This window comes from Mytilus galloprovincialis, chromosome 2 (assembly GCF_965363235.1).
Source record: "Mytilus galloprovincialis chromosome 2, xbMytGall1.hap1.1, whole genome shotgun sequence".
Lineage (NCBI taxonomy): Eukaryota > Metazoa > Mollusca > Bivalvia > Mytilida > Mytilidae > Mytilus > Mytilus galloprovincialis.
Window position 1 is genome coordinate 36,556,158 of NC_134839.1, and position 26,985 is coordinate 36,583,142.

Here is a 26,985-nt window from a genome sequence, read left to right on the forward strand (position 1 = left end):
TCTCTAATTTGGCATTAAAATTAGAAAGATCATATCATAGGGAACATGTGTACCAAGTTTGAAGTCGATTGGACTTCAACTTCATCAAAAACTACCTCGACCAAAAACTTTAACCTGAAGCGGGACAGACGGACGAACGGACGAACGGACGCACAGACCAGTACATAATGCCCCTCTACTATCGTAGGTGGGGCATAAAAACAGTATCTATAGAAAAGGATTAGCGTCCAACGGATTAACTTGTCATCCACAAACATAAATTATATTTAACAATATAATTAATTAAACACCAAGAAGGGTAAAAAGTGAGATAAACGGATTAACAAATTGTAACTATAACACTTAAAACAAATTGTCTAAATTGCTTTTATTTCGAAATCTCAATTGTCCAAATCTTCCAGGTTATACATATATCAATATAGTCTACGACTAAATTCAGTGTCCTTGTAGGGTAACTTTATACATGTGTACTCAACATAAACATCTTTTAAATAGAAAACCAGTTAAAATCACATGCTTTGGATTTCTCGGTCCATTTAACAACCCCAGTTACGGTCAACGTACTAACCCCAGTTAAATTTAAACTGGTCAGTGTTTATATAAGTTAAGAATTTTGGTCGACTGTCAAAGGAAAACTGGAAGGCTTGTATAATGAGGTAACATTTATAATCCTATATGTCTTATTTAGTACAAGATTATTTCCTTAACTAGAATAATATACTATGTATTTTAACGTTTATTAATTTTAAGTTACAAATTGGTATTGATTATAACAAAGATATTATAATAACTCAAATACTTTAAAACAAATAGGCAGTTTCGAGACATTTAAAAATATAAAGAAATTTGAACGATGAGCAATGTACAATCGCCCTAGTTGCCAAGAATTATCTTATTTTTTCAAATGCGTCGTAGTTCATATACCTTTCGGTAAGTTAATTCCCTCCTCCTTTGGAATAAGCAATTATATTTTTCAGTAGATTGGACTCTTAAATTCCAAACATCTTGATACATACATGTATTTCCATTAATAGATTTGATTCACTATTTAGTCATTAATTTTATATAATTTTATATGTGTTCTCCCCGGTCCGTGTAACTCTTATCAATTCAAAGTTTTCAACAGTTTTTAAATTTGAAGTTTTTAGAATTTTAGAATTTAGTTATTTTGGTGAAAATTTGATTTTTTTTTCTTCTTAAAAAATTTGGAATTCAGATATTTTTGAAGCTTTGTTCAAAGTTCTAGAAATCTAAAAAAAAAAATTTTAAATTATGAACTGATAAGTGTTACACGGACCCTCCTCCCAAAATTACATAATATATTCATTATTTAAATTTTAATTTGTTATCGTTTTCTTTACTTAAAACCAGGTTAATTTAGTTTTCATATCTGTAAATTAATTACAGAATAATGATAAAAACACCATCCATTATTCTCTCCATGTTGGATTAGCAAATATACATGTATGAATAAATAAATCTGTTTATATAAACGGGCTAGCTTGCATTCAAAGATGCCAAATTCTCAATTAAATATTAAACAGACTTTAAATGATATATAACCCACTAATCTATATGTACTTCAATGGTGGTTAGCTATATAGAATGAAATTCAAAACAGTGTGGCTGTGGCCATTGATTGACACATTAAAATCATCCATTGACTAGGACAATTTAGGTGAACGTTTGTATGTAACAACCACTGCTCACTAAGTCTATGTACTTTTTAAAGACACTTAAACTATGGGGTCACCAAAGGTTCTTAACACCTTAATAAAGTAATTCGAAAAACTAATCAGAAATAACACGATGTTTTGATTTATATCAATTATATAAATCAAAACATAAAGGTTATTCCTGATTAATTTTTTGAATTATTTTATAATTAAAGGCGTAAAGAAACCTTTGGTGACCCCACAGTTTAAATGTCTATCGTAGGTACGTCGTGAACGGTGGTCGTTACAGACAAACGTTCATGTAAATTGTCCCAGTCAATGGATGATTTTAATGTGTCAATCAATGGCCACAGCCACACTGTTTTGAATTTCATTCTATGTCTACAGAGTTAATAATTTAATTCAAATTTATGTTTTTCTTATTTCTGGTAATCCGTCACTACGTGCCTGTCGTTTTTTTTTATATCTTCGAGAGTTTTATCAAAAGAACCTTTTTATTATTTGTTCTTATTGTAGTGTATATAGATAATCTGTGTTTTCTATATATATTCAGGTTTAGTCATTTTGCAGTTTCATTTTTATTTAATAATAGATAAAACAGACACGTTGCTTATCTTGTTTGATCATTCACTACGATATTCAGAATATCATACACTACGGTATTCAGAATATCATACACTACGGTATTCAGAATATCACACACTACGGTATTCAGACTATCATACACTACGGAATTCAGAATATCATACACTACGATATTCAGACTATCATACACTACGGTATTATCGTACACTACGGAATTCAGACTATCATACACTACGGTATTCAGACTATCATACACTACGATATTCAGACTCTCATACACTACGGTATTCAGACTACCATACACTACAGTATTCAGACTATCATACACTACAGAATTCAGAATATCATTCACTACGATATTCAGAATATCATACACTACGGTATTCAGACTATCATACACTACAGTATTCAGAATATCATATACTACGGTATTCAGACTATCAAACACTACGGAATTCAGACTATCATACACTACAGTATTCAGAATATCATACACTATGGAATTAAGATTATCATACACTACGGTATTCAGAATATCATACACTACGGTATTCAGACTATCACACACTACGGTATTCACATTACATACACTACGGAATTCAGACTATCATACACTACGGTATTCAGACTATCACACACTACGGTATTCAGACTATCACACCCTACGGTATTCACATTACATACACTACGGTATTCACATTACATACATTACGGTATTCACATTACATACACTACGGAATTCAGACTATCATACACTACGGAATTCAGACTATCATACACTACGGTATTCAGACTATCATACACTACGGTATTCAGACTACCATACACTATGAAATTAAGATTATCATACACTACGGTATTCAGAATATCATACACTACGGTATTCAGACTATCACACACTACGGTATTCACATTACATACACTACGGTATTCACATTACATACACTACGGAATTCAGACTATCATACACTACGGAATTCAGACTATCATACACTACGGTATTCAGACTATCATACACTACGGTATTCAGAAACGACAATACTTGCTGTTGGAACGTGTTGAACCTGTTGTTCAGTGGTTGTCATTTGTTGATTTAGGTCATACGTGTGTCTCGTTTCTTGTTTTATTTTATACAGGTTATATTGTAGGTTTCCCTGTTTGAATGGGTTTACACTATTCCCTTTATAGCTTGCTGTTCGGTATGAATCAAGGCCAAGTTGAAGGTCGTACTTTGACCTATAATTGTTAACTTTTACAAATTGTGACTTAGATGGAGAGGTGTCTCACTGACACTCATACCACATCTTCGTATATCTATATGCATATTATATACATGTATTAACATTGACATGTCTTTATGGACGCCATCTCGAGTTGGTTGACCGTAATGGAATATCCGTTTCACAGACGACGAAGGATAAGTTCCAATTGTCGTAACTTCAGCTACGTCCCCTTTTTCCTGAATGACATGACTGGTATGACGTGTAAAACAGGATCTGCTTATCCTTCCGGAACACCTGAGATAACCCTCGGTTTTTATCGGGGTTCATGGTGCCCAGTCTTCAGTTTTCTATGTTGTTTTGTGTACTTGTGTTTGTCTTTTGTTCTTTTGTTTTGCCATGGCGTTATCAGTTTCTTTTCGACTTAGGGAGCTACCATTTGATTTTTATGGGGGGCTAGGATGAAAAATTTTGTCCTGCATTTTTTTTTTAGCTGTAATCTCTGTCCTGCCTTTTTATTTTTCACTCTGTTCGGTCCTGACTTTTTTTTACCTAAATTGTCGTCCTGACTTTTTTTTTTTGCAAGTGTCTCATCCTGCCTTTTTTTTTTACTCAAAACTCCTGTCCTGCCTATTTTTTTCAAATTTCATCCTAGCCCCCCCATAAAAATCAAATGGTAGCTCCCTTATGAGTTTGAACGTCCATTTGTTATCTATCTCCTGTCTTTTACAGTTAATTTGAATATGATCTGACAATTTTATGAATTTGTATTATTTTCCATTATCTTGTAGTGTTCGTAATTAAAAAAAAAAATTAAAAACAAACGTTGGTCACTTTTAAAATCAAAACATCTAACATGGTTCTCAAAAGTTGAACATGTCTTATAACATATCGAATAACACAAGTTCAATCAAAGTTCAAGTCTTGAGGACCATGCAAATAATGGTTTTAAAGTGTTTTGAAGGTAAACATTAACTCTTTTGTTACTAAGGGAAATATATTTTGCATTTTAAAATGACCGTGAAACATAAGACATGTTTTAGGGGTCGTAAAAGACAACACAATAATTGCTGTATGAGACGAGGAAAAAGAAACTTTTGTTCATTTATTTTTAAACTAAAACTCAAATAACGCTTTAGACTGTGTGCGCCAGACCCACTTTTCGTTTTCAAAAGACGCCAGTGACTTCAGTTCGAATGAAAAAAGTTAAAATGGTCAAAAATGTACGACTTTGAAGAGCATTGAGAACCCCAGACTCCGAAAGGTTAAAATCGAGCTACGCAGTTCCTCATACATTATTAAGAATAGTTCGATTTTGTCCGATTTAAAAAGTTTTTAAATGAATAACCATTTTGTGTGAATCAATAAATAAATATTTGCTATATAGTGTAAATACTAATTAATTTATGTCAAAGTTTTGAAGAATATATAAAACTACCAAAATAATTAATGAAAGCCTTTTTGTTTTCTTTATCAGACAGATTTTTTTCCTTCCAGTCACGAATACCTATGTCTTTCACAATCTGTCTTTGTACTGTGTTTCCTTTCAGCAGACTTTATATATAGAGTCAAAAACGTCTGCTACTGTCTGCGCTAGAGTCAAGCATTTAGACATATTTTCATAATTTCAGCTGCAATGTCGCCAAATGTTTTATTCTTCTGAGAATGAATACATTAAACTTATTGAAGGTACAAAAAGCGCAGAAGAGACTTCAGATTCAAATTGCTTCAGACTGCACGATTTTCTCATGGTGTCCTCATCGTGAAAAGGAGAAACTGAAAGGGGACTTATACTTAAGAATTGAATGCTTCTTTTTGTAAATTTATTGGGGTGTAAAAGCGTTGACCGAAGTACATTTTGTATGAAGCGCGGAAGCGCTTCATTCTAAAAATGTACGCACGGTCAAAGCTTTTACAACCCTATAAAGTTACAAAAAGAAGCATTCAATTCTTTTCAGCAGACTTTATATATAGAGTCAAAATCGTCTGCTACTGTCTGCGCTAGAGTCAGTGATGTGCAGTTAGCCAATCAGATAAAATATTATAATGAAACATACATCTAATGTAATTATAGGTCGAGACGGTACATTTGTTAAACATTTTATTTTCTAAATTCTCTTTGTTCAAACGATGTGCAGTTAGCCAATCAGATAAAATATTATAATGAAACATACATCTAATGTAATTATAGGTCGAGACAGTACATTTGTTAAACATTTTATTTTCTAAATTCTCTTTGTTCAAACGAACATAAATTATTTATATACTAGACTATATAATTTCTATATACCTCGGCCCAATCTGTTTCTTATCTCATTCATAAGATAAATAACTAAAACACTATAGTTTTAGAACTTGCATGTCAGGCACGATGACCATTCTTTTTTGTATAATATTAAATAATTGCAATACATGTTTATCAAATGATAACAAATTACAAAGGTTTGTAATTGTGTTAATACAGTCCACATCACAGAATAAGTCCTCTTTTTAAATAAACTAAAAAAGGTTGCCTCAACAATCTACAAAAAACAAACAAAAAATGTTACAAAAAGTATTTAATACTGTTTTCGAATATATATGTGTATATAACTAACAAAAACTACGTGTGTACATGCGGTCCGTGTAACACTTATCAATTCAAAGTTTTAAAAAGTTTTGAAACTTTAGATTTTTGGAATTTTGATCAAATTTTTAAAATAACAAAATTTCAAATTGTGTAAACGTTTTGAAATTTTGAAATTTTAACCAAATTATTAAAATATTAAAATTCTAAATATCGTTTATAAATTTGATAGTTTAGGAATTTGATCAAACTTTTAAAATACTAAACCTAACGTGCAATTTTGATTATTTCACTTTTTGAAAGTTTGATTTTTTTAATTTTTAATTAAAATATTAAAAATAGTAAATGGGCGAAAAGAGGGTACCTGTAAACACTGATGTAAACACGGCTCTGATAACAATCATTCTTTTAAAAACAAATAGCACGAAATATATCAAATCATTTTAATTACAAAATAAATCATGGAAAGAAGAAGCCTTTTTTTTTATTATATAAAACATATTAGACATCACATGGGATAACAGTATCCTGAAATTTTAAGGTTGTGCATCTATCAAAAAATTTTTGTTAAACCTATTTAAACCGGAATTAAATATGTGGATTTAAATCTCTCATATAAGGTTAGCGTTTAAGATGAATAATTTAGAGCTATTTAGTGTTCCCAGTGCCCAACATTTAGAAGTAACAGTGAAAACTGACCAACTCGCAGTAAACCAAATAGTATTATTCGCCTTTTGACGTTCCTGATGAAGGTAGATCCAAAAAAAGCGCATCAGTCGCATGCAACTTTAAACGTTTTGTTTTCTTTTTTATCGATTGCATGACGATAATAAATTGCCTTTTATGATATATTTCAGTTCCAAGAAATAACACGGAAGGAATACTTAATGTATAGCGTCGCAATGAACGTTGTACTAGGCGCGCTTCAGCTGGCCCCTAGACAAAAAAGTGTACTGGTTCAGTGATTATAGACGTCATACTAAACTTCGAAATATAACAATGAACTAAAATTAAAATCATACAAGACTTAAATGGACAGAGGCTCATGAATTGGGACAGGCGCACAAATGCGACGGGGTTAAACATGTTTCGTGAGATCGCAGCCCTCCTCTATACCTTTAGCCAATAAAGAATGAAAAACACACAGCAATACGAACAGTAAAACGCACTTAAAAAGGAAATACAAGTCCTTTGTCAGAATAGGAAACAAACGAAACTAATCAAAATGACAATGATAATAAATTAACAAAGGACTACTATATATAAAGCTAACAGTTACTGCCATACGCCAGCTCAAGACCTCAATTCATGAAACTGATTGAAAGGTTATGTCTTCATTATGCACACTCTCTTCATGTTGTATTTATTGCTAATTTGTTTCGGAACATTCATGACATATGCGTCACTGGCAACAAAAAAATCGATAATTTAAAATAGGTTGTTTACGTACAAATTACGAAGAAACTTAGGATTCAACTCCGTCGGACAAAGTAGCCCTTATAGATGGATTTTGATAAGTTTTAACTTCACTTTGGCCAAACACCTCTTCAATTTTTTCGGTTCTTATTTTTCTTGACTTTCAAATTTCAGTTTTCAGCGTTATGTAGTTGAATTCTTTACTTAAAACTTAGCGTTTTACATTGTACTGGTTTTTCGAGAGCAATGGTGTATGGCCAAATATGGAAAAATCCATCATGCAGCTGACACTGTGGCTTCTCTTTACACGCCCCATTCTTACTGGATGTACCTGTGTTCTTTAAGTTTGCTAAAAGTCGATTGTCGTACGATAACTTAAAAATGTTCAAATAACAAAATGCAAATACGGAACAATAATATCACTTAATACAAATATAAAAATCCCTTTCCTTTTATTTACTATTTAAAAACAGTGGTTGGTCTAGGACCCATAATGGAGCTACACGTACGTATATGATAACCAGTCCAAACGTTGTCTAGAAGGGAGCAACCATTTAACTTTAAAAGTAGGGTGTTGTTGTTTTGTCGAAGCGATAACAATTTTATTAAGCATATCGCTGATATAAACTTTAATTTGAAAAGAATTTTCAATTTTCAAAATGCCGACACCTACAAATAGATAGATGGGCGCTTAATGTAGTACAGCGGCAACTATTACATACATATGAATGTTGAAAATAATGTTTATGGTATACGTTTATATATGATATGAATGGTTTTAACTTTTACAAAACCAGAGCTATAAGTTTGATATAAACGTTTAATTTATTTGGCCATTTAATTTTATTTGACTTTATTTGCCTTTTTAACTTGATTTGAATCGAGCGTCACTGATAAGTCTTTCGTAGACAAAACGCGCAAAAACCGGCAAAATTTATATCCCGGTATCCATCTATGATGAGTTTATGTAGATACCTTGTAACAGTATCTCGGCTCCAGTCTACTAATATTTGGTCTTAGTACTCTTAATTTCAGCGTAACCTCCAACATTGTAGACTAGCACAACCTTAATTGGGACACCATGCATTCAGTATTCCTACCGTACCAAAAAAAAAAAATATTAACTAAAATCATTGATACAAGGCAATATAATTATGATCGTCATACAACCGATAAAAATAAAAACATAACGTTAAAAGTTACGACCAAAGCGCTTTTCTGAATTGACCTTCTTAGGGAAAACTCAAAGCTGAATATTAAGGGCCAACAACTTACAAAGAACAGATTAAATGATATATTCTTTAGCCAACATGATTGCAGAAAGTAAGAAGTCGTAGAGCAAAACAGAAAAAATTGAAATCAAAAGAGATAATACATCGTGTATTGATCCTTTCTATTGCTTAGAGTTCAGTAGAAAATATATATACATGCTCAGCTGAAGGACGCCTCCGGGTGCGGGAATTTCTCGCTACATTGAAGACCTGTTGGTGACCTTCTGCTGTTGTTTTTTTCTAGGTCGGGTTGTTGTCTCTTTGGTACATTCCCCATTTCCATTCTCAATTTTATCAACATAAACATACTATTTGACCTACTGCGAGTTTTATCGGATTTTACTGTTACTCCTGTTTCTTCTTAAATATGGTTGCTAGAAAAACTAGCAAGTAAAATGGCCAATATCAGATCCGTACGTCTTGTTTTGAAATGAATTCTCTTCTTTGGAGAAATATTTATTTTGTCATCCATTTTTTCACCGCTTACAACTGTCTGTCTGTGGTTTTATTTCATACATTAACTTTTAAGTATCAGTATGTTTTAAATTCATATTGTTTCGTTTCGTTCCGCTTTTATTTCGTTTCGCTTTTTACAGGTACCCCTCTTTTTGCCCCTTTTCTATTTTTGTTATTTTAATCAAATATTTAAAAAATTAAACTTTCAAAAAGTGAAATAATCAAAATTGCACTTAAGGTTTAATATTTTAGAAGTTTGATCAAAATCCTAAACTATCAAATTAAAAACAATATTTAGAATTTTAATATTTTAATAATTTGGTTAGAATTTCAAAATTTCAAAACTTTTACACAATTTGAAATTTTGATATTTTAAAACTTTGGTCAAAATTCCAAAAATCCAAAATTTCAAAACTTTTTAAAACTTTGAATTGATAAGTGTTACACGGACCACATGCGAATGGTCAACGCCCTTATCGATAATTTCAAATCGAGTCCACCGTATTTAAATACACTCGGGTTCATAAAACCTGTTACAATTCTATTGTTATATTAATCATTGTTAATAGAATTATCATACGATAAAATTTTTCCGCCTTGTTCAGAAATATATATCTGCACTTAAACCAATGCAATGCACTTCTGAATACAAGTTCTCGATTTTTATAACCTGATATTATTTCACCGATTTATATTTAAATATAAAGGTTTGATTTTGGTGTCATATTTTAAAACGTCTTTAATTTTGACTTTGATTTTGTACTTTAAAACTCCTTTATTGAACTTCATGCGGAGTGCTGGTTATGAAATGCGTTCCGGATGAGATATTTTGTAATAAGACATGGAGTATGGTATTTGACATTTTTATGTAAATAAATGAAAACGCAACACATGTACTGGACAATTTTTTTTTTAATAACAGCAGTTCCAACTTCTCATCTACTAGTATAAGATGGAATTGATTGGTTGTATGATTATTGTTGTCCAGTGGTAAATATTACACGCACACGAGCATACGTTGATGTGATGTGCAAATGAACTATTCGTGTTGTCAAGAACTAACTATATACTTTGCGATTTTGAACTAGTTCAAAAGACAACAGTCATTATTCCCGGATCGATAGTCAGTCTAGTAAGATATGTGCTTTGAGCGAAGCGGAAAATAATAAATTTAAAGTTTTTTTGATATCCCTAAAGGGATTATGGGTGTTTTTTCCCACTAAAGGCTAGTTTACGTTATTGTGGTAGTACAACTTTAACCATAGTGGCAGGTATTTTCTTAGCTTTGCCCGTAATAAAAAGTTCCGCTTATTTTACACCAGTTATATGTATTTATCGTACACACAAATGTCTAATTTCGCTGCATGTGTATTCCTCTATAATTGTTCTTTGTATAGTTTTTAAAATGCATACATAATATAAATAAATCACCGATGATTTATTTTCAAAATACGATAGATAAACAGCAAACAAATTTATGAATAAATGACGATTTGATAAAAATGAATTACTTCTAAAAAAACTAGTAACATAATTTATAACAAAGTCGTACTTTAAAAAAGTTAAAAAATATATTACAATGATTTTACAAAAAACTCCGCTTGTGTTAATCATATGATTTACAGAAATGTTAGGTATTTCAGGGTATAAATTAAAAAGAAACCCAGATTTTGGATAAATGTCTAAAACTTCGACCCCATTCATCTCTTAGTAGCAATTGGAGGTATATTTTTAATTGGACATATGAGTTTCTGTCGGAAAGAATTATAGGTGGTATGCAAATTTCGGTAAAAAATCACCGTGGGATCAAAGCCAAAACATTGAAACTGTATTCTTTATTCAGTTTTTACACGTACAAAGCAGTGCCGGCGGACTTGGTGAATAAACTTTTTTTTCAAGTCAATAAAACCACGAATTTACACCTTCAATAAACAGAAACTATTTTATAAAATGAAAATAAACAAGTTGTCGACGATCCACTTTAACATACTTTATTGTGTACTGAGGTAAAAAACTGGGTACATTCTTATACTATTATACTATTAGATTGCCAAATTAAACGACTTAAATAAACTCTCAAACCATTTAAAATTTAACCCTTTGAAAAATGTAAAATTGATGAAATCTTAAGTTGTTTGTTTTACCGTAGTAGATCCACTAACTATATTTACTCAAGATATGGGGATTAAACGTTGAACAAAATATATACTTTTTATGATATATAAATCAAATAAAGATGCTTTTTAAGACATTTCTTTGAAACATCTTCATATTTGAGGAATATTAGTAATTAGTACTGTAGTTGAAAAGTTGTCTCCGTCAATTGCCAAAAAAAAAAAAAAAAAAAAAAAAAAAAAAAAAAAAAAAAAAAAATAAGAGAGAAGAAAAGTAAGAATGAGACAATTATTTTATTAGCATATAATAATAATTTGAGTATCTTACCTACTTACTTACAAAGGACTCTTTCTATAATGTGTAACTCTATACAAATGTATATCAACGAACTACATCTAAGATAAACCAAATGACACCCTTGAACATGATATGGGTGATTATGAATGTAAAATAGGTAACATTTACATTTGGTGTTTGCCATGTTGGCCCTACAGCTAAATTACACAAAGAAGAGGATTAGTGCTCTGTTTCCATTATAACTTCATTGACATTTTTTAGATCCTATCTTCAACAGTTTTTGATCACTATCCATGTCAAAATGTTTGTTAACATAGGAATTACCTTTAATAGCATATATTTTTTTTACAATCCAGCAGCGTTCTGTTATTGAACAGTGAAAACATGAATAGTAAATACATGAATTCAATGTGTTACTGGGCAATTGTCCATTTTGAGAATATTATAAAACATTAAATCTTTATAGTGTCCGTAACTCAAATTAACATTTACTAAGAATTGAGTTTTCATCTGTGACCCCCCCCCCTTTTCCCCACCGCAAAAAAAAAAAAAAAAAAAAATGATGAATGCAAGTGTGGACACAGATCAGTGTGGATAGTTTCTATGAAAAATAGGTCAACTCTTGATAGTTTTGATATTCTTGACGTACAAAGTGATTCATATTTTTCACTAATCAAGAATGGGGTATATATTTGCAGAAAACAAAGATCTATTTTTTTCTGTGATTTTGTTGTTGTTTGAAGTCTGTTAGTTTGTATTGAAGTTGTATAAAATATTAATTTATACGCAAATACATAAAATTGCAGAGTTTAATTTTACAAGCAGTTTCTGAAACTAGCAAGTAACTTACCAGATACAAATTATGATACAAAACACATCTGGTTGTTTGTTAGAATAATTTTTTTTTCAAATGTGTTGACCTTAATTTTTGCCCCTAAGTGCAATCTAACTGTTTCTTTTATTATATTTCACCCGAATATTTGTGACTGAATGTGCAGCAAACACATTGATTGATTGTTGGTCACTAAACGTCCAGTGAGAAATATTTCATGTATGTTCTGGACCAAGAATTACCATATTTCTGTTCCCCATACACCATTGGGGTACAGCAAAGGGAAACTTATCGTATACTTTCATGGGTTATTGCTTTTATTCTTCGGACGTCATGGGAATATGCATGACATATTTTGCAACAGGAAGATTTAGTTTGCATCAACCAATCAATCATCTGATGTGAAGAACAGAACAAAAATATAGTTTTTCAATGAAAACGTATAAATATACATACTCAAATGTTATATTTGTGATAAATTGTTGGTACTTTGTTGTACTATAGCGTATGCATTATTTGAAGTTCTCCTAAATGTTTAAAATTGTTTGTATCTATTACCATTTACTTCTTATACTGTACGTATGCAACTAAATGAAAATATTTTATTTGCATAAAACCGTTTTAGAATAGGGAGCATAACACAATCATTAGGACTACAATAATGACGAAAAATGTAGAGACAGTCAGTGGGTGCTGCTTTCAATAACACATGCATATTTATTTTTTATTTTGCGATTATTTTTATAAGATGCAGTCTTATACATGAAATATCATTCTTATTTCTGTTTTTATCTATTTGTTTGTTTGACAGGATTGGAACTTTACTCAAAACCCTTGTCTGTGTCGGCATTGCAACTGCCTATCCGAATTTCAAAGATATCATTCCGAATGGGAACGGAGTACCACATCCATGTAAAGCGAACTACGTGTGGCATGGTGTAGGACACAACAATCCACTTGGAGGTGGAAGTAGAAACCAATTTGGTTTGGATTTTAAAGCAGCAGGAACGGTATGTTTATACAACACGAATATGAAAAATTGATTTGATTTTGATTTTTGGTGTTTTAACACCACTTTTGAGCACCGCATTTAGGCTATTTCGTGGCGACCAGTTATTATTGGTGGGGGAAGCCGGAGTGCCCACAGAAAACCACCGACCTTTGTTAGGAAACTGACATGACAAATTGATTAAATTGTTGTTTGTTTGTAGTGTTGTGTTGATCTTAATATATTAAATCATTAGGTACGGTTTGTAAAGCCTGACAGGGATAAAGAACAGGACAGACAATTTTTACCGTCTTTGTAATAGAGGTATTTTGGAAACGGATAGACATTTTGACTTGCTATATACCTCCGATGAAAGAGTTGTTGCAAGGGTTCTCGAACGTCCAGACTTTGATGCAATCTCCCGGCGCGAAGCATTTAATTTCTTAGTTTGCACTAGATGTACCAAAGATAAAGCGTGTCAGAATCGTATGAAAGTTCCTCATAATTTATAGTCAGGCAGGTGCAATAATTTCTCGCTGCATTGAAGACCCATTGGTGGCCTTCGGCTGTTGTCTCCTCTTTGTCGGGATGTTGTCTCTTTGACACATTCCCCATTTCCATTTTCAATTTTATTAGTATACATATGGAAAAAACATTGATAAAAGACTTCAAGTAGCACACATGTACCAGTAAAGTAAAGCTTCAGTGAAATAGAAAATTGAGAAAAAATGTCAAGGATTAAATATTTATGTATTCACATTTGAACCACTATTCTACTTTTTTGACAAACATGTAATACACATTTGATGGAGTAGTTGTAGTATATTGTTTAGCCAAAATATCTTACGTTGAATATATAATAACTGGTTCTCTTTTTTTTTAACTTATCAATGGTCATACTAAATTATGCATGACAGCAGACATATATTTATATTTTCCCCCTTCCGGTTGAGGTTGAGAAAGTAGGTATATTTTTTTAGAAAAATGAATGCTACAGAGATGCATCCGTTCCATTGTGGGGGTACGCGGGATAACAGGGCCATTTTTCATCGGGCCGTGTGTAGTAAGAGTTCCATAATCTCCGCATGATAAAGAAATATTTAGTGGTCATATTGTGGATTATTGATTTTTGTCCTACCAATTTTTTTCTACTTGCTGCAGAAATATGCTGTTGAACCCGAAGTTGGTCTACCTAGCTTAACCATATCTAAGTACTTTGATCTGTATATATTGTTGTCTTATTGACAACCATACAGCATCATTTTTTATTTTTATTCTAGTCATAATAGGTAAGGATAATAGTCATTGAAAATAAAGCAAACAATAAATTATCAATGTTTTTTGTATTACTTTGTAATTTACTTTTGATTGTTTCTTATTTTATCTTCTTCTGTTTGTTCATGATAAAAGCAGGTTAATTCTTTTAGCATATAACTTACAGTATGTTCATACATTTAGTCATGGACACCTGAATTGTGTAGAAAAGATTCTGACGGAGACGGACGAACAAATGGCGAAGAACTTGGAGATCCTGACTGTGTCTGGAAGCAAGGGGACTTTCCATCACGTTTAACAGATATTACACACCCAGGTGAGATTAAAAGTGGAGTGAGACATATTTCCATCAAAAGGTTTTGTGACATTTTCGGTTTTAATGGGAATTTGTATTTATCAAGCTTCATTTCCATTTTTTTTTTTTTTTTTTTTATAAATTGCGAAAATAAATTGTTCGCTAGATTTTTCTTTATGAAAGTCTGCTTCTTTTCTTGTTCTCAAAGTAAAAACGATTTCAGAGAATTTGTGAAAAGAGTATTAACTGAAACACAGTCACATAGTCTCTGGTTCATGTAAGAAATCAGATATTTGCATCCCGTGTGTATGTCCATTGTTCGTCCGTAACACTTTTGTATTATTGAATTAGTAACCCGGCTGCGGGAATAATCCATAAAGAAACCTTATTAAACAGCGAGTTTTAGATAGCATAGTTTGTGTGATGTTTAATAATTTTCTGTATTAAGTGTCCAGCTGGCTTCTTTGATATTGCCGTGTTTTTTTGTGTGTCTTTATGTTGTTTGTGTTTTATGCTTTTAAATTGTTATCGACATCATTGAGCACATATCATACACCCAAACATTACACAAGATCTTATAAATACATATGACAATTTGCAGGAGTGTGTACATTATCAGATGGGTCTGTATGCGATGCTGACAAGGGATGGGTAGATTGTCAAGTGGAAGATGGGCTGAAAAATTGCGATGTTATGAAAGAACCAGGTAAAACTAAATTAATGAAAAAGCAAATATAAGAAGATTTAATTAAAATTTATTTCTTTGTATGAAATAATTTAATGAGATTAAAGCAACTTTCATATATTATTTTTATTCACACTTTTTGTCTAAATTCTTTTACACAGTCTTTTACGTCGTACTAATTTGTTTTCAGAGACAATAAATATAACCATTCGCTTTCCTGAGACGGCAGTGCCAGCTGAAGAAACAACGTATTCCTGTATGATATTCAATCTTCCTTCTGATCAAGATTATCATTTAATGGCATATGAACCTTACATAGATAATGAGATGGTCATGCATCATATATTAATTTACGGATGTGATCCTACTGGTAAGTACAATATGAGAACAACATAAATTGTATGCGTCCGAAGCGTTTGTCTGGATTTACTTTTATTTAACATGCTCAATGCCGAATAATTTTAAAGTCAAGGATGTATTTGAAGGGGCAAAGTAGTCCATTCAAATAAAACTTATTACATACAACCAATCAAATGCCTTTCACAAGAAAATTATTAGTCTTATACAGTCTTTTTTTTAATAAACATATATATTTGTTTCTAAATGTATAATATACATGAACACATGTGCAAAGTTGTAATGGTTTACAAACAATTTAGTTTGTGCTTTCCCTTCAATGTGTTGCTGAAGTTTAAACAATATATAAAAAAGATGTGATGTGATTGAAAAGAGACAACTATTCACCAGAGACCAAATAACACAGAAATTAACAACTATAGGTCACCATAAGGCCTTCAACAATGAGTAACTCCCATACCATATAGTCTGATATAAAAGGCCCCGAAATGACAAATGTAAAACAATTCAGACGAAAAAACTAACGTATATATCTGTTGTTCCAACAAAAATGTATAACTAGAAGCATACACAACATTGAAGACAAATAACGCCATTAATATTTTCCCTATGACATGACTTATAAAATCATTTCTAGATTATCCGTTAAAAAATTTAGAAATTACAAGAGAACCATAGTCCAACTAAATCAGGCAAAGTTGACGTAATATGGATATATTGACTATAATTCGTATTTATCACTTTTGATATTTCAGTAGTGTCCTATATGACACTGTAACGTTGTCATCTTGACATGCTGACTCAATGTTTAACACCAATTTTAAAGTTGCAATGTCTGAAAAAAATATGTCAAGTTTTTAGTTTCTCGATTTGAGCAATTCCTCAGTTATTATACATTATCACTGAACCACTGACATCTGATACAAAAAATGTTGTATAAGTATGATAATGTAATAAATTCCTTATTTTGACATTATTAAGATGGCTTACACTTATGGAACACCTGAGATCACCCAATTATTTGGCGAGGTTCATGTTGATCAGTTGTTAGTTTTTTTTATGTTGTATTGTGTGTACTGTTGTTTGTCTGTTTTATTTTTTAGCCATGGCGTTTCAGTTATTTTAGATTTATGAGTGTGAATATCTCTGTGGTATATTTCGCTTTTTTTCTAAGTAATAGTATTCATGATTGGATATTGGTAATAAAGCTTAAGATACGAGTATTAATAACTGTCGAGATAACACAACCACGCCTGGTAAACCATCTAATCTCAACCAAATGGTTGAGACGGAAAAAAGTATTCTGGCACTTCCTGTTGAGCTTTTCTGGTTCAAAATATTGAAAATAAACACAGGGTAGGTCGAATTTTCGTCGATTTACTGAAAATCAATGATTTTTTTGTAAAATCGGAGAATGTCATGCCATAGATAAATAATAATTGTAACTAGTATGTCTCTTCTTTGTTTAAAATATTTTAAATTGAAGTCACAATCACTTTTCTCCTACGGATTATAATATTTACATTCTTTAAATCCGATAGAACTGCTATGATATTAATGACTTAGCAAGAAAATATGTCAATTATTTGTGTTTTTTTTAGGCTTTACGATAACCACGTCTGTAAATTGCACAAATATTTGTTTGTCAAGCCTACTCTGAGCAGAAAAAATAAAAAAATATAAATGGTTGAGATATAAAGGTATTGGTTGAGTATTTCTGTCACAATGTTGAGACTTTCTGGTTGCGCTGTACTATTCGAGTTTACCTTTTTTTACGGTTAACCTGATTCATGTTTTCTGTCTGTGGTAACATAAAATCTAAATACAGATACAATTTTAAGCATTGCCGATAGAAAAATGCATGCCTTACAAATATAAATAAGATTATTTTACAATGGTTATTTATTAATATGATTTGGATGAATTTGATTCCTAACAGACATTATTTAATGCCGAAAATGCGTACATTTATAAAGAAATAAAATAGTTAAAAACTAAACAATCGAACAGGACCCCTTTTCTAGGTTTATTTTTTCGTACACATTATTTCAGAGTGATGATAATTTAAATGTGAGTAAAAGATGTCATTTTTGTCATTATAATACTTATCACAAAAAAAATATGATTCGATTTTAAAATTGTTTTGTAAGTATTATAAGTGACGTCCAACTTAGTGTAATCACAGGTGTTGTATTGAAATAATTAAAACTTAGATGTTTGTTCACAACTGCATTCAGGGCACATCCTTAATATTTGGTAGTATTCAGCAACATTTATATTATAACCCGGAACCCGTCACACTAGGCCGTGATCGCACTGCGATCTCTAAAAAAATAATGCTATTGACGATCGTAGTGCAGTATGGTCGTGTTACGGTAACCGTCTTGATGAGGTCTTGTTGATCGTGTTGAGAGTAGAAAACTTTAAACATGTTCAAAACAATCGTGATGCGTTCGTGGCGAAATCAGGTCGCAGTTCTGTTCTAGTCGTAGATTTTTTTTAGCCGTGGAACTGTCAGGATCAGTTCCAGGTTGAACTGTGTAAATCAGTTCTTAGTAGAACTTACCAATGACCAAATCAGTTCTTGGTTAGAACTGTTCTGGCTAGAACTGTCTTAAAAGTGTCAGGAGATAGTTCCACATTTGTCCGCTAGAACAGTTCTCCTTCAGATTGTGACAGTTAGAGGTAATCTCCATTGTATGTACATCTCCTTTGCAATTATCTATTTTAAATGAAAATAACTTTTGATGAAATGAATGAATTTAATGATTATCCATTTCGGAATATTAATTCAGTTTTCTTTTTAAATATTTTAAAACTGGATTCGACGTAGCTAAATTGTGGGAGATAGTTAGTTTAAACTCTGGCCTGGTCAACTTAAATTCTAAAAAAAAAAATTGTGTGTGTCTATGCTAAGCATGCGATATCTGCTAAAAACTGTGGTCACACCTTACCAGATAGCTCGAACGAACGCCGAAAAGATAAACAAAAGTTTTTCATTTACAAAATTTGCATCCGTTAGGAGTCCGCGATGTAATTACCAAATAAAACGGACGTGTAATATGCCGAAAAATGGGGTGGAAGAGGAATAAGAAAAAAAAATGTCAGAATAAAAAGCCAATAATTTTGCCTGATCATGATTAAGAAGTTGAGCCAAAAATATTCAGGATACTAAAGAAAAATAACATACCAATAATTGCTTTTTCTTACGCGATTTGTTTTCAATTTGTATGTATCCGTTTTATTATCAATGTTCTTTCTGTGGTACGATTGCCAATGATACAACTCTCCACAAGAGACCAAAATGACACATAAAGTAACACCTAGAGGTCGCAGGCCTTCAAATATAAGCAAAGCCCATACTGCATAGACAGCTATAAAAGGCCTCGAAATGACAATGTAAAACAATTGTAACGAGAAAACTAACGGCCTTATTAATATAAAAAAAAAAAAAAAATGAACGAAAAACAAATATGTTACACATAAATAAATCAATAAATTCTAGCCCTGGAGATGTCAATTACAACGTTATTGACGTTAAAGCTTCTGTGCAAAACTGCATCTCAAACGCTAGACTTAATCTCCAGCGTTAGAACTTTAATACTAGTACTTAAAAAAAAAACACAGCTATTTACTATTTAGACTCTATTACAACCAAAGGCCTCTTTAGAAGCTGCTGTGATAACTACAGACAAGATTAAAATGACTGTTGAAATGTCAAACAATATACGGCAAGTTTATGAATTTTGACAGTTGTATATGTAATTGATACTAAGCTACACAAGGTCATGTTTTTCTCTGACTGTTTATGACGTCTTTACACTAAATTCATTGGATGTTGGATGTGTACGGATTGATAGTTAAGTCTTAGATGCATGATTTTTTTATTAGTTGTTAGTGTCTTTGAACTAGCTGTCAGATAACTGCGAGTACTCTCAGATCTGTTCCTAGTGTCTTTTTGTTGTCGGGATGTCCAAGAACCCGGCCACGTCCAATTGTATTTTTGTCCATCTGATGAGTTAAACCTTTTTCAACTGATTTTTATAGTTCGTTCTTATGTTGTACTGTTATATATACCACTGTCCCAGGTAAGGGGGAGGGTTGGGATCCCGCTAACATGTTTAACCACTCCACATTATTTATGTATGTGCCTGTCCAAAGTCAGGAGCCTGTAATTCAGTGGCTGTCGTTTGTTTATGTGTTACATATTGAATCATATTTGTTTTTCGTTGATTTTTTTTTTTCGTTGATTTTTTTTTTATATAAATAAAACCTTAAGTTTTCTCGTTTAAATTGTTTACATTGTCATATCGGGGCCTTTTATAGCTGACTATGCGGTATGGGCTTTGTTCATTGTTGAAGGCCGTACGGTGACCTATAGTTGTTAATGTCTGTGTCATGTTGGTCTCTTGTGGACAGTTGTCCCATTGGCAGTCATACCACATTTTCTTTTTTATAGTTGAAAATTTCATTCACCAGAAGATCTCAACATTGTTCCAGAATATCTCAACCGATACCAGAAAATCTCAACATGACATACTTTATAACCTATTTAGCTTAATGAAATTATATTAGTAAAGAAAAAGAACAAACTGTAATTTTATGTTTATAATGTTTTAGAAAAATACTAATTTACTGATATATATGCTAGTTTATCAATGATATCACTGTCATTTTGTCAATAGCTGACTGCGCTGGCCACATTTACATGCTGGAGAAAAGTCATTACGATGTCATTTTAAATCATATTCATTTGTGTTATACACGAGATAAACTGTAATTCCAATATCTATGGCATGACATTCTCCGATTTTACCAAAAACGCATTGATTTTCAGTAAATTGACGAAAAGTCGACCTACCCTGTGTTTATTTTGAATATTTTGAACCAGAAAAGCTCAACAGGAAGTGCCAGAATACTTTTTTCCGTCTCAACATTTGGTTGAGATTAGATGGTTTACCAGGCGTGACAACTTTCCTTTGAATCGGAGAAGAAATTAAATAAGTTTATGTTTATACTTATATAGAGGACCCAGTGCCAGACGAACAGCTCAACACAGTCACCAAGTGTGGCATGGGAGCAGGTGGTAGCTGTAATAAACTGATCGGACTATGGGCGGTTGGATTTCCAGGATATTGCATAGATGGACCAATGGGATTCCGTTTTGGCAAAAGTGGATTCAAACAGGCCGCATTTGAGGTTCGAATGTAGAAAAAATATTTAGAATAGGATTTCATAAAAAGATAAAATGTATACACTCACTCGTAGTTCCTCTGATTGTGTAGATCACCAAGTTTTATACAGAGGTATAATAACTATATTCTGAAACTTTCATATATAAGAGAAGATGTAGAATGATTGCCAAATGAGACAACTCTCCACAAGAGACGAAATGAAACAGAAATTTACAACTATAGACCACCGTACGAACTTCAGATATGATTAAGCCCACACCGCATAGTCAGCTATAAAATACATGTTTGCATAAGGCCTTCAAACGTTTTAAATATAAAGACAAAAAAACACACAATTCATCTTATTTTGAAATTTGATATATATCATATCTAAAACGATATTTGACTTCACACCTATCATAATGTGAGGATACTATTAACACCCTCGCTCTAACGAAGTTTTACTACAAAGATGTCGATTTTAGTCAAATGTATTTTTGAGTAATTTCGTGTAACACTATCTTTAACTATTTGTTGAAAGACACGTTAAACTTTATTATAACAATCATAACATCTTGATGTCACACCGAATTCTGAAGTTATATTTTGTCAGTACAGTGATCGTACGTAGGTTGTCATTTGTTTTTAAATTATTCAGCTTAAAAAGAGTTGAGGTCATTTACTTTGGGAAAACTCCATAAAATGTTATAAAACTGGAACAAATGCTTCTTCATGACAAAAAAAAACCCCCAAGCATTTGAAGAAATATATTCAATTACAATATTGTGATCGTATTAACTGAGAAAAGGTTTGAGTTTTATTTATGCAGTCAACTGAAGTGGATACATGAAAACAATTAAATTTCAGAATTTATGATGTTTTTTGTTAAAAATTATGACTGTTGTTGAAGAGAGAGAAAAAAACCAACACATTTTTGATCAAAAAGATTTATTGGTTTTAAATGATAATTTTATCATTTTATAGTTTCACTGGAATAATCCACAGCGAGTAGCGGATTGGAAAGATTCCTCGGGAGTTACTCTTTTTTACACTCCAAAACTTCGAGCAAATGATGCTGCCATTATGCAGACTGGTCAGTCACATATTGAAATTCCGCCTGGACAGCAGAGTTATACAGTAGTTGGGAAATGCCATTCGGAATGTACAAGAACATTAATACAGGCACCAATCAACATATTCTGGGCTACAAACCATATGCATTATTTAGGTAATAATTATTTCTTACTTTAGAAACCCTGTATTAAAAATTGATGTCACGACGTATACTATCTGAATTTGTAAATCCATAACATAAGGATGAATGTAGATATACAGCCCGTAACAGAGAAGTGATCGAATTGATGTTTCTTTACCGTCAAAATTAGCTACGTTATCGACAAACTTAATTGAGTAGTGACCGAACTATTGGTACTTTAACGATAAAAAGATTGACAATGCTGACAAACTTTCATGTGTCGGTAATCAAGTTTAATACCGATAATATTGAAAATAATTCTAATAATATGAAACAAAATATGTCCATGCACCATTTCGATTGGGCGAAAAGTAGTCATTTCTTCAAAGTCAGAACAGAAAAAAAAGATTTATGGAAGGACGTCTTGATAGTATTATTTCCTTTACAATTTGACCTAAAACTAAAAGAAATATACTGGTAAACAATTAAAAAGGTGTTTGATAGGAATGAAGTCTTTTTATTTTTCGGACTACAATGTGTACCGTATGCATGTGTGATGGATTTGAATTCAATCAATGACTTTGAAATGTTTTCTCATATGTATACATAAAAGGGAGGACTGGTCTTTGTACTTCTGTTAGAATATGTCTTCGTCCGTTTCACATGCCAGTACAGTTTAAACGGGAAAATTTTGTTGAGAATTTGTTTTAATATGACAAATAACGAGCAAAACTATTTCTTCACACAGAGAATATTTTTGTTTAGTAAAAATCAGTAAAAAAAAATTTCTCCCAAATATACCATGGCCAGGACCTGACAGTTTTTAGCAGTGTACAAATGAAAATCGTCCGGAAAATTGCGCTTGCCAAGGTCGGATCCAGGATTTTGGAAAGGGCCTCACAAATTTCTTGTTGTAAACAAGATATTCGTCGGGCTATTCGATAAAATTTACAATACTACGGACACGAGCTAAAAAAGACAAACAAGCAATATTTATCCAAATGTTTGGCTGATATGTTTCACCCAACAAAATTAAGGGATGAGAGGGATTGCAAATCAACCAAAAGCTACGAATGAGTCTGAAATCATCGGACAACGAATATATAAATGACGGTCGAAAAATGTAGACATTAAGTCTGTTAAGGTTGTAGTCTGGTCTTGAAAAAAGTATTCAATATTAGTTCGGCGAAACAGACATTCCGGTCAGACATGCAAACCCCGGCCAAAACAATACGCCCGTGTTTATCTATCATGTTCATTTAATGCTTAATAATTCTGTTGGATATTCGTTTCTAATAGCAAAAGAATGGACAAGATTATTGTTTTCAATCCAGATACGGCCAGAATTTTTGTTTAATGCAAAAATTAGAGTCAATTTTTTATCTCTCATATATCTCAGACTGCCTCCTCAAATCAAATAGTTCGTACCTTAGAATTTAAATCTATCTAGAGATTATACTGACTAGGGATTATTTTAAAATAGGATGCCGATCATGGGGCGTTACGAGTTGAACATGTTTTCGTAGGTAAATAATATTGCTTCAAGGATTTTTTTCATGAGAGTGTACTTATATAACTAGTATTACTGTTTTGTGGACTAATGAAATAGAAGTCAATATGTTCTTGCTCAATCCTGCGTCGCCTTGAAGGTGTTAAGATTGTCATGCTCAGCCTAAGCAATTTTGTGACAGTAATTTAAATTTCAAAATGACTGAGTGACGTTTTTTCGACGCACTGGTCAACTCCACCATAATGAATCACATGACTTTCAGTTAGTATACACCAGCGAAAAATATCTTTATAAGTAAAGAATTGGCACATAAAATAAATACACGGGAAATGGCAAAGTTCACGTCGTCTAGTCTGATTAATCATTAAACTTTTACAAAAAAAAAGTCCAAGCAAAAGGGGGGCGTACGCCCCCTCTGGATCTGCCACTGATTTGATCATTTCAACTCCTTTGTATTTCATAATATTTGTCATGAACAAAGACATATGTTCGATTGAATGATGATTTCCTCGTAACAAATGATAGAAATTTCGGAGATCGCGTATTTGATCCTTTACCGTTAAAATGAAAATGCCAATGACAGAGGTTGATTATAAAAAAAATGCTTTACTGTGTTAAAAAAACTTCGACTTAAACGATGAAAACTTACACGTTGGACATGAAATATTTTGTCGATGAAGAAAATTAAATTATGTCACTTCTGAAATAAGTTTGTCGATAACGTAACTTATTCTGACGGTAAAGAAACGCGAATTCGATCACTACTCTGTTACGGGCTGTAACAGACCAAGAATGTGTTGATTCCTTTAAGTATAGCTAACAACCTTTTACAAACGATAGTTTAAAGTGTATGTTGTATTAAGTGTACGTATCTGGTTTCCATTTGTAGTAATAGGTAAAATACAGAGAGTTGACTTCTGGACATTCGCATTGAAATTATTAAACGTGTTGTTTTCATTTTTTTTACATTCTGTAAATGAATATACAATAAGTATAATGGAGAAGCAATGATTGAATGTAGTGTGTTAGTACTATTCATCAACAGTTATAACGTAATTGCCTGAGTAAACTGTAGAATTGAATAGGTTAGTCTTATATTTTAGGTGAGTTCTGAAACAAGCTAGATTAAATGAAAAAATATGAGTTTGTTGTCTAAATATTTCAGGACATGAAATGAATATTCAAGTATACAGAGACGGTGTGTTTTATACAGAACTTACAAATGATGCAATCTATAACTATGACAGTCCTGTAGAGAACAAGTGAGTGCACAAATTAATTATCATTGATCTAATTACATCTTAAAAACAGCGTTGTGAACATTTTTTAACGAAACCAAAATTTGAAAATAGAAGTAAATGATATACCTGTATAGTTCAGTATTCACAAATTTAAATGTTCATTAAAGATTTCCCCGAGGTAAAATTTTACCAAAACATGTTAAATGGGCAAACTTGACCCATCTATTTACAAAGAAAGTATAGAACAGGTTTTGCATCAAATATGCATGGACCAAGCAGTAATTTGTAAACTAAGTACGTAACAATTGATATGAAATTCATCTTCATCAAGGAACAATTAAAAGTGGTCAATTTCATCTTAAAACAAACGTCCGCCATATACATATTTTCTGAATGAACGTTGTTTTAGTATTTGACAAAAAATGTAAAAGTTTGTACAACAATAGAAAAGTATAGGGCATCATACTTGCTACCACATAGTACATGTACATTTTTGATATTGTATGTTCGACAAATGATGAAACTCGAATGGACTCGATTTCAGCTTTACTTATTATGTTAATACCTGTCTAATGGCTGCAATATACTCTCTATTTGACTTTTGGTTATTTGTGTAGATGTGTTGTTGTCTCATGGACGTATTTCTCACATCTCCCTTATTACGTTTGTAGTAATCATGAAAAAAAAATCACCAAAGATAACAATCTGATCATTTAGTACGCCATATTCATAGAATTGACACTATTATGCAATCATTACACATTCTTGGTAGGTATTTGAACATTAACATGATTAAAACATATATCTATGAAAACCTTGAAGTGCTTATTCAAATTTTGTTAATTTGGCAATGTGATACCTGTAACAAAATGTATGACAACTGATTTTGTCGATGCCATTGCTGGTGGACGTTTCACCAGCCCAGTAGTCAGCACTTCGGTGTTGACATGCATATCAATTATGTGGTCATTTTCATAAATTTCTTGTTTGCAAAACTTTGAGTTTTTCGAAAACTAAGGATTTTCTCTTCCCAGATTACCTTAGCCGTTTTGGCACATTTTTTTTTGGAATTTTAGGTCCTCAATGCTCTTCAACTTTGTACTTGTTTGGCTTTATAGCTATTTTGATATGAGCGTCACTGATGAGTCTTATGTAGACGAAACGCGGGTCTGGCGTACTAAATTATAATCCTGGTACCTTTGATAACTGTTTGATATGTAATTTTAGGTACTCAACTGCAGTTCAAGTGCTACCAGGAGACGAAATTGTAACAACATGCAAGTTCAAATCCCTTTCGAGGCCAAAAACAACGTTTTATGGTGATGCTACAAGTGATGAGATGTGTTTCGGATTCATGTCTTTTTACCCTGCTGCAAACATGCCGTTCTCTACGTGTACAGCATGGAAAGATATCTCAATGTGCAATTTGTGGATTACACGAGAACATGAAGATTGCAAATGGTCTGATTTTATGTTTGTCAATGTAAATGAAACAAAGCGCGTAAAGGATGAAGTAATGGCAAATTGTAAACCGTTCGGGAATTGTCTATCTGAATGCAAAGCGACACTTGAGGTCCTGTTTGCAGAACATCCATGCATGAAAGGTGACGTATACGAATTGATCAGACAAATGTCTCTTCAGTGGGACAATAAGGAAATGCAGGCATTCATTGTAGCTGCTGATTCATGTAAAGCCGAAATGGCTGCCGATGCATACCTTCAAAATCTTCAAAATGACAATACCAATGGATCTGACCGCTTGTGTGGAATCAGTTCACTACTGTTAACTCTGATTGTGTATATTATGAAAAAATAAATATTCTTCACCCTT

General features: G+C 32.2%; 1 protein-coding gene across 1 annotated transcript; it reads left to right on the forward strand.

Moving 5' to 3' along the window:
• The first annotated feature begins 499 nt into the window (after window positions 1–499).
• Window positions 500–26,985, forward strand: LOC143063507 (tyramine beta-hydroxylase-like). Its single transcript, XM_076235708.1, has 9 exons — window positions 500–656; window positions 13,246–13,444; window positions 14,881–15,013; window positions 15,594–15,698; window positions 15,868–16,047; window positions 21,061–21,233; window positions 22,193–22,436; window positions 25,079–25,175; window positions 26,382–26,985. The coding sequence occupies exons 1-9, from the start codon at window positions 652–654 to the stop codon at window positions 26,968–26,970; spliced, it is 1,725 nt and encodes a 574-aa protein (XP_076091823.1). The 5' UTR covers window positions 500–651; the 3' UTR covers window positions 26,971–26,985.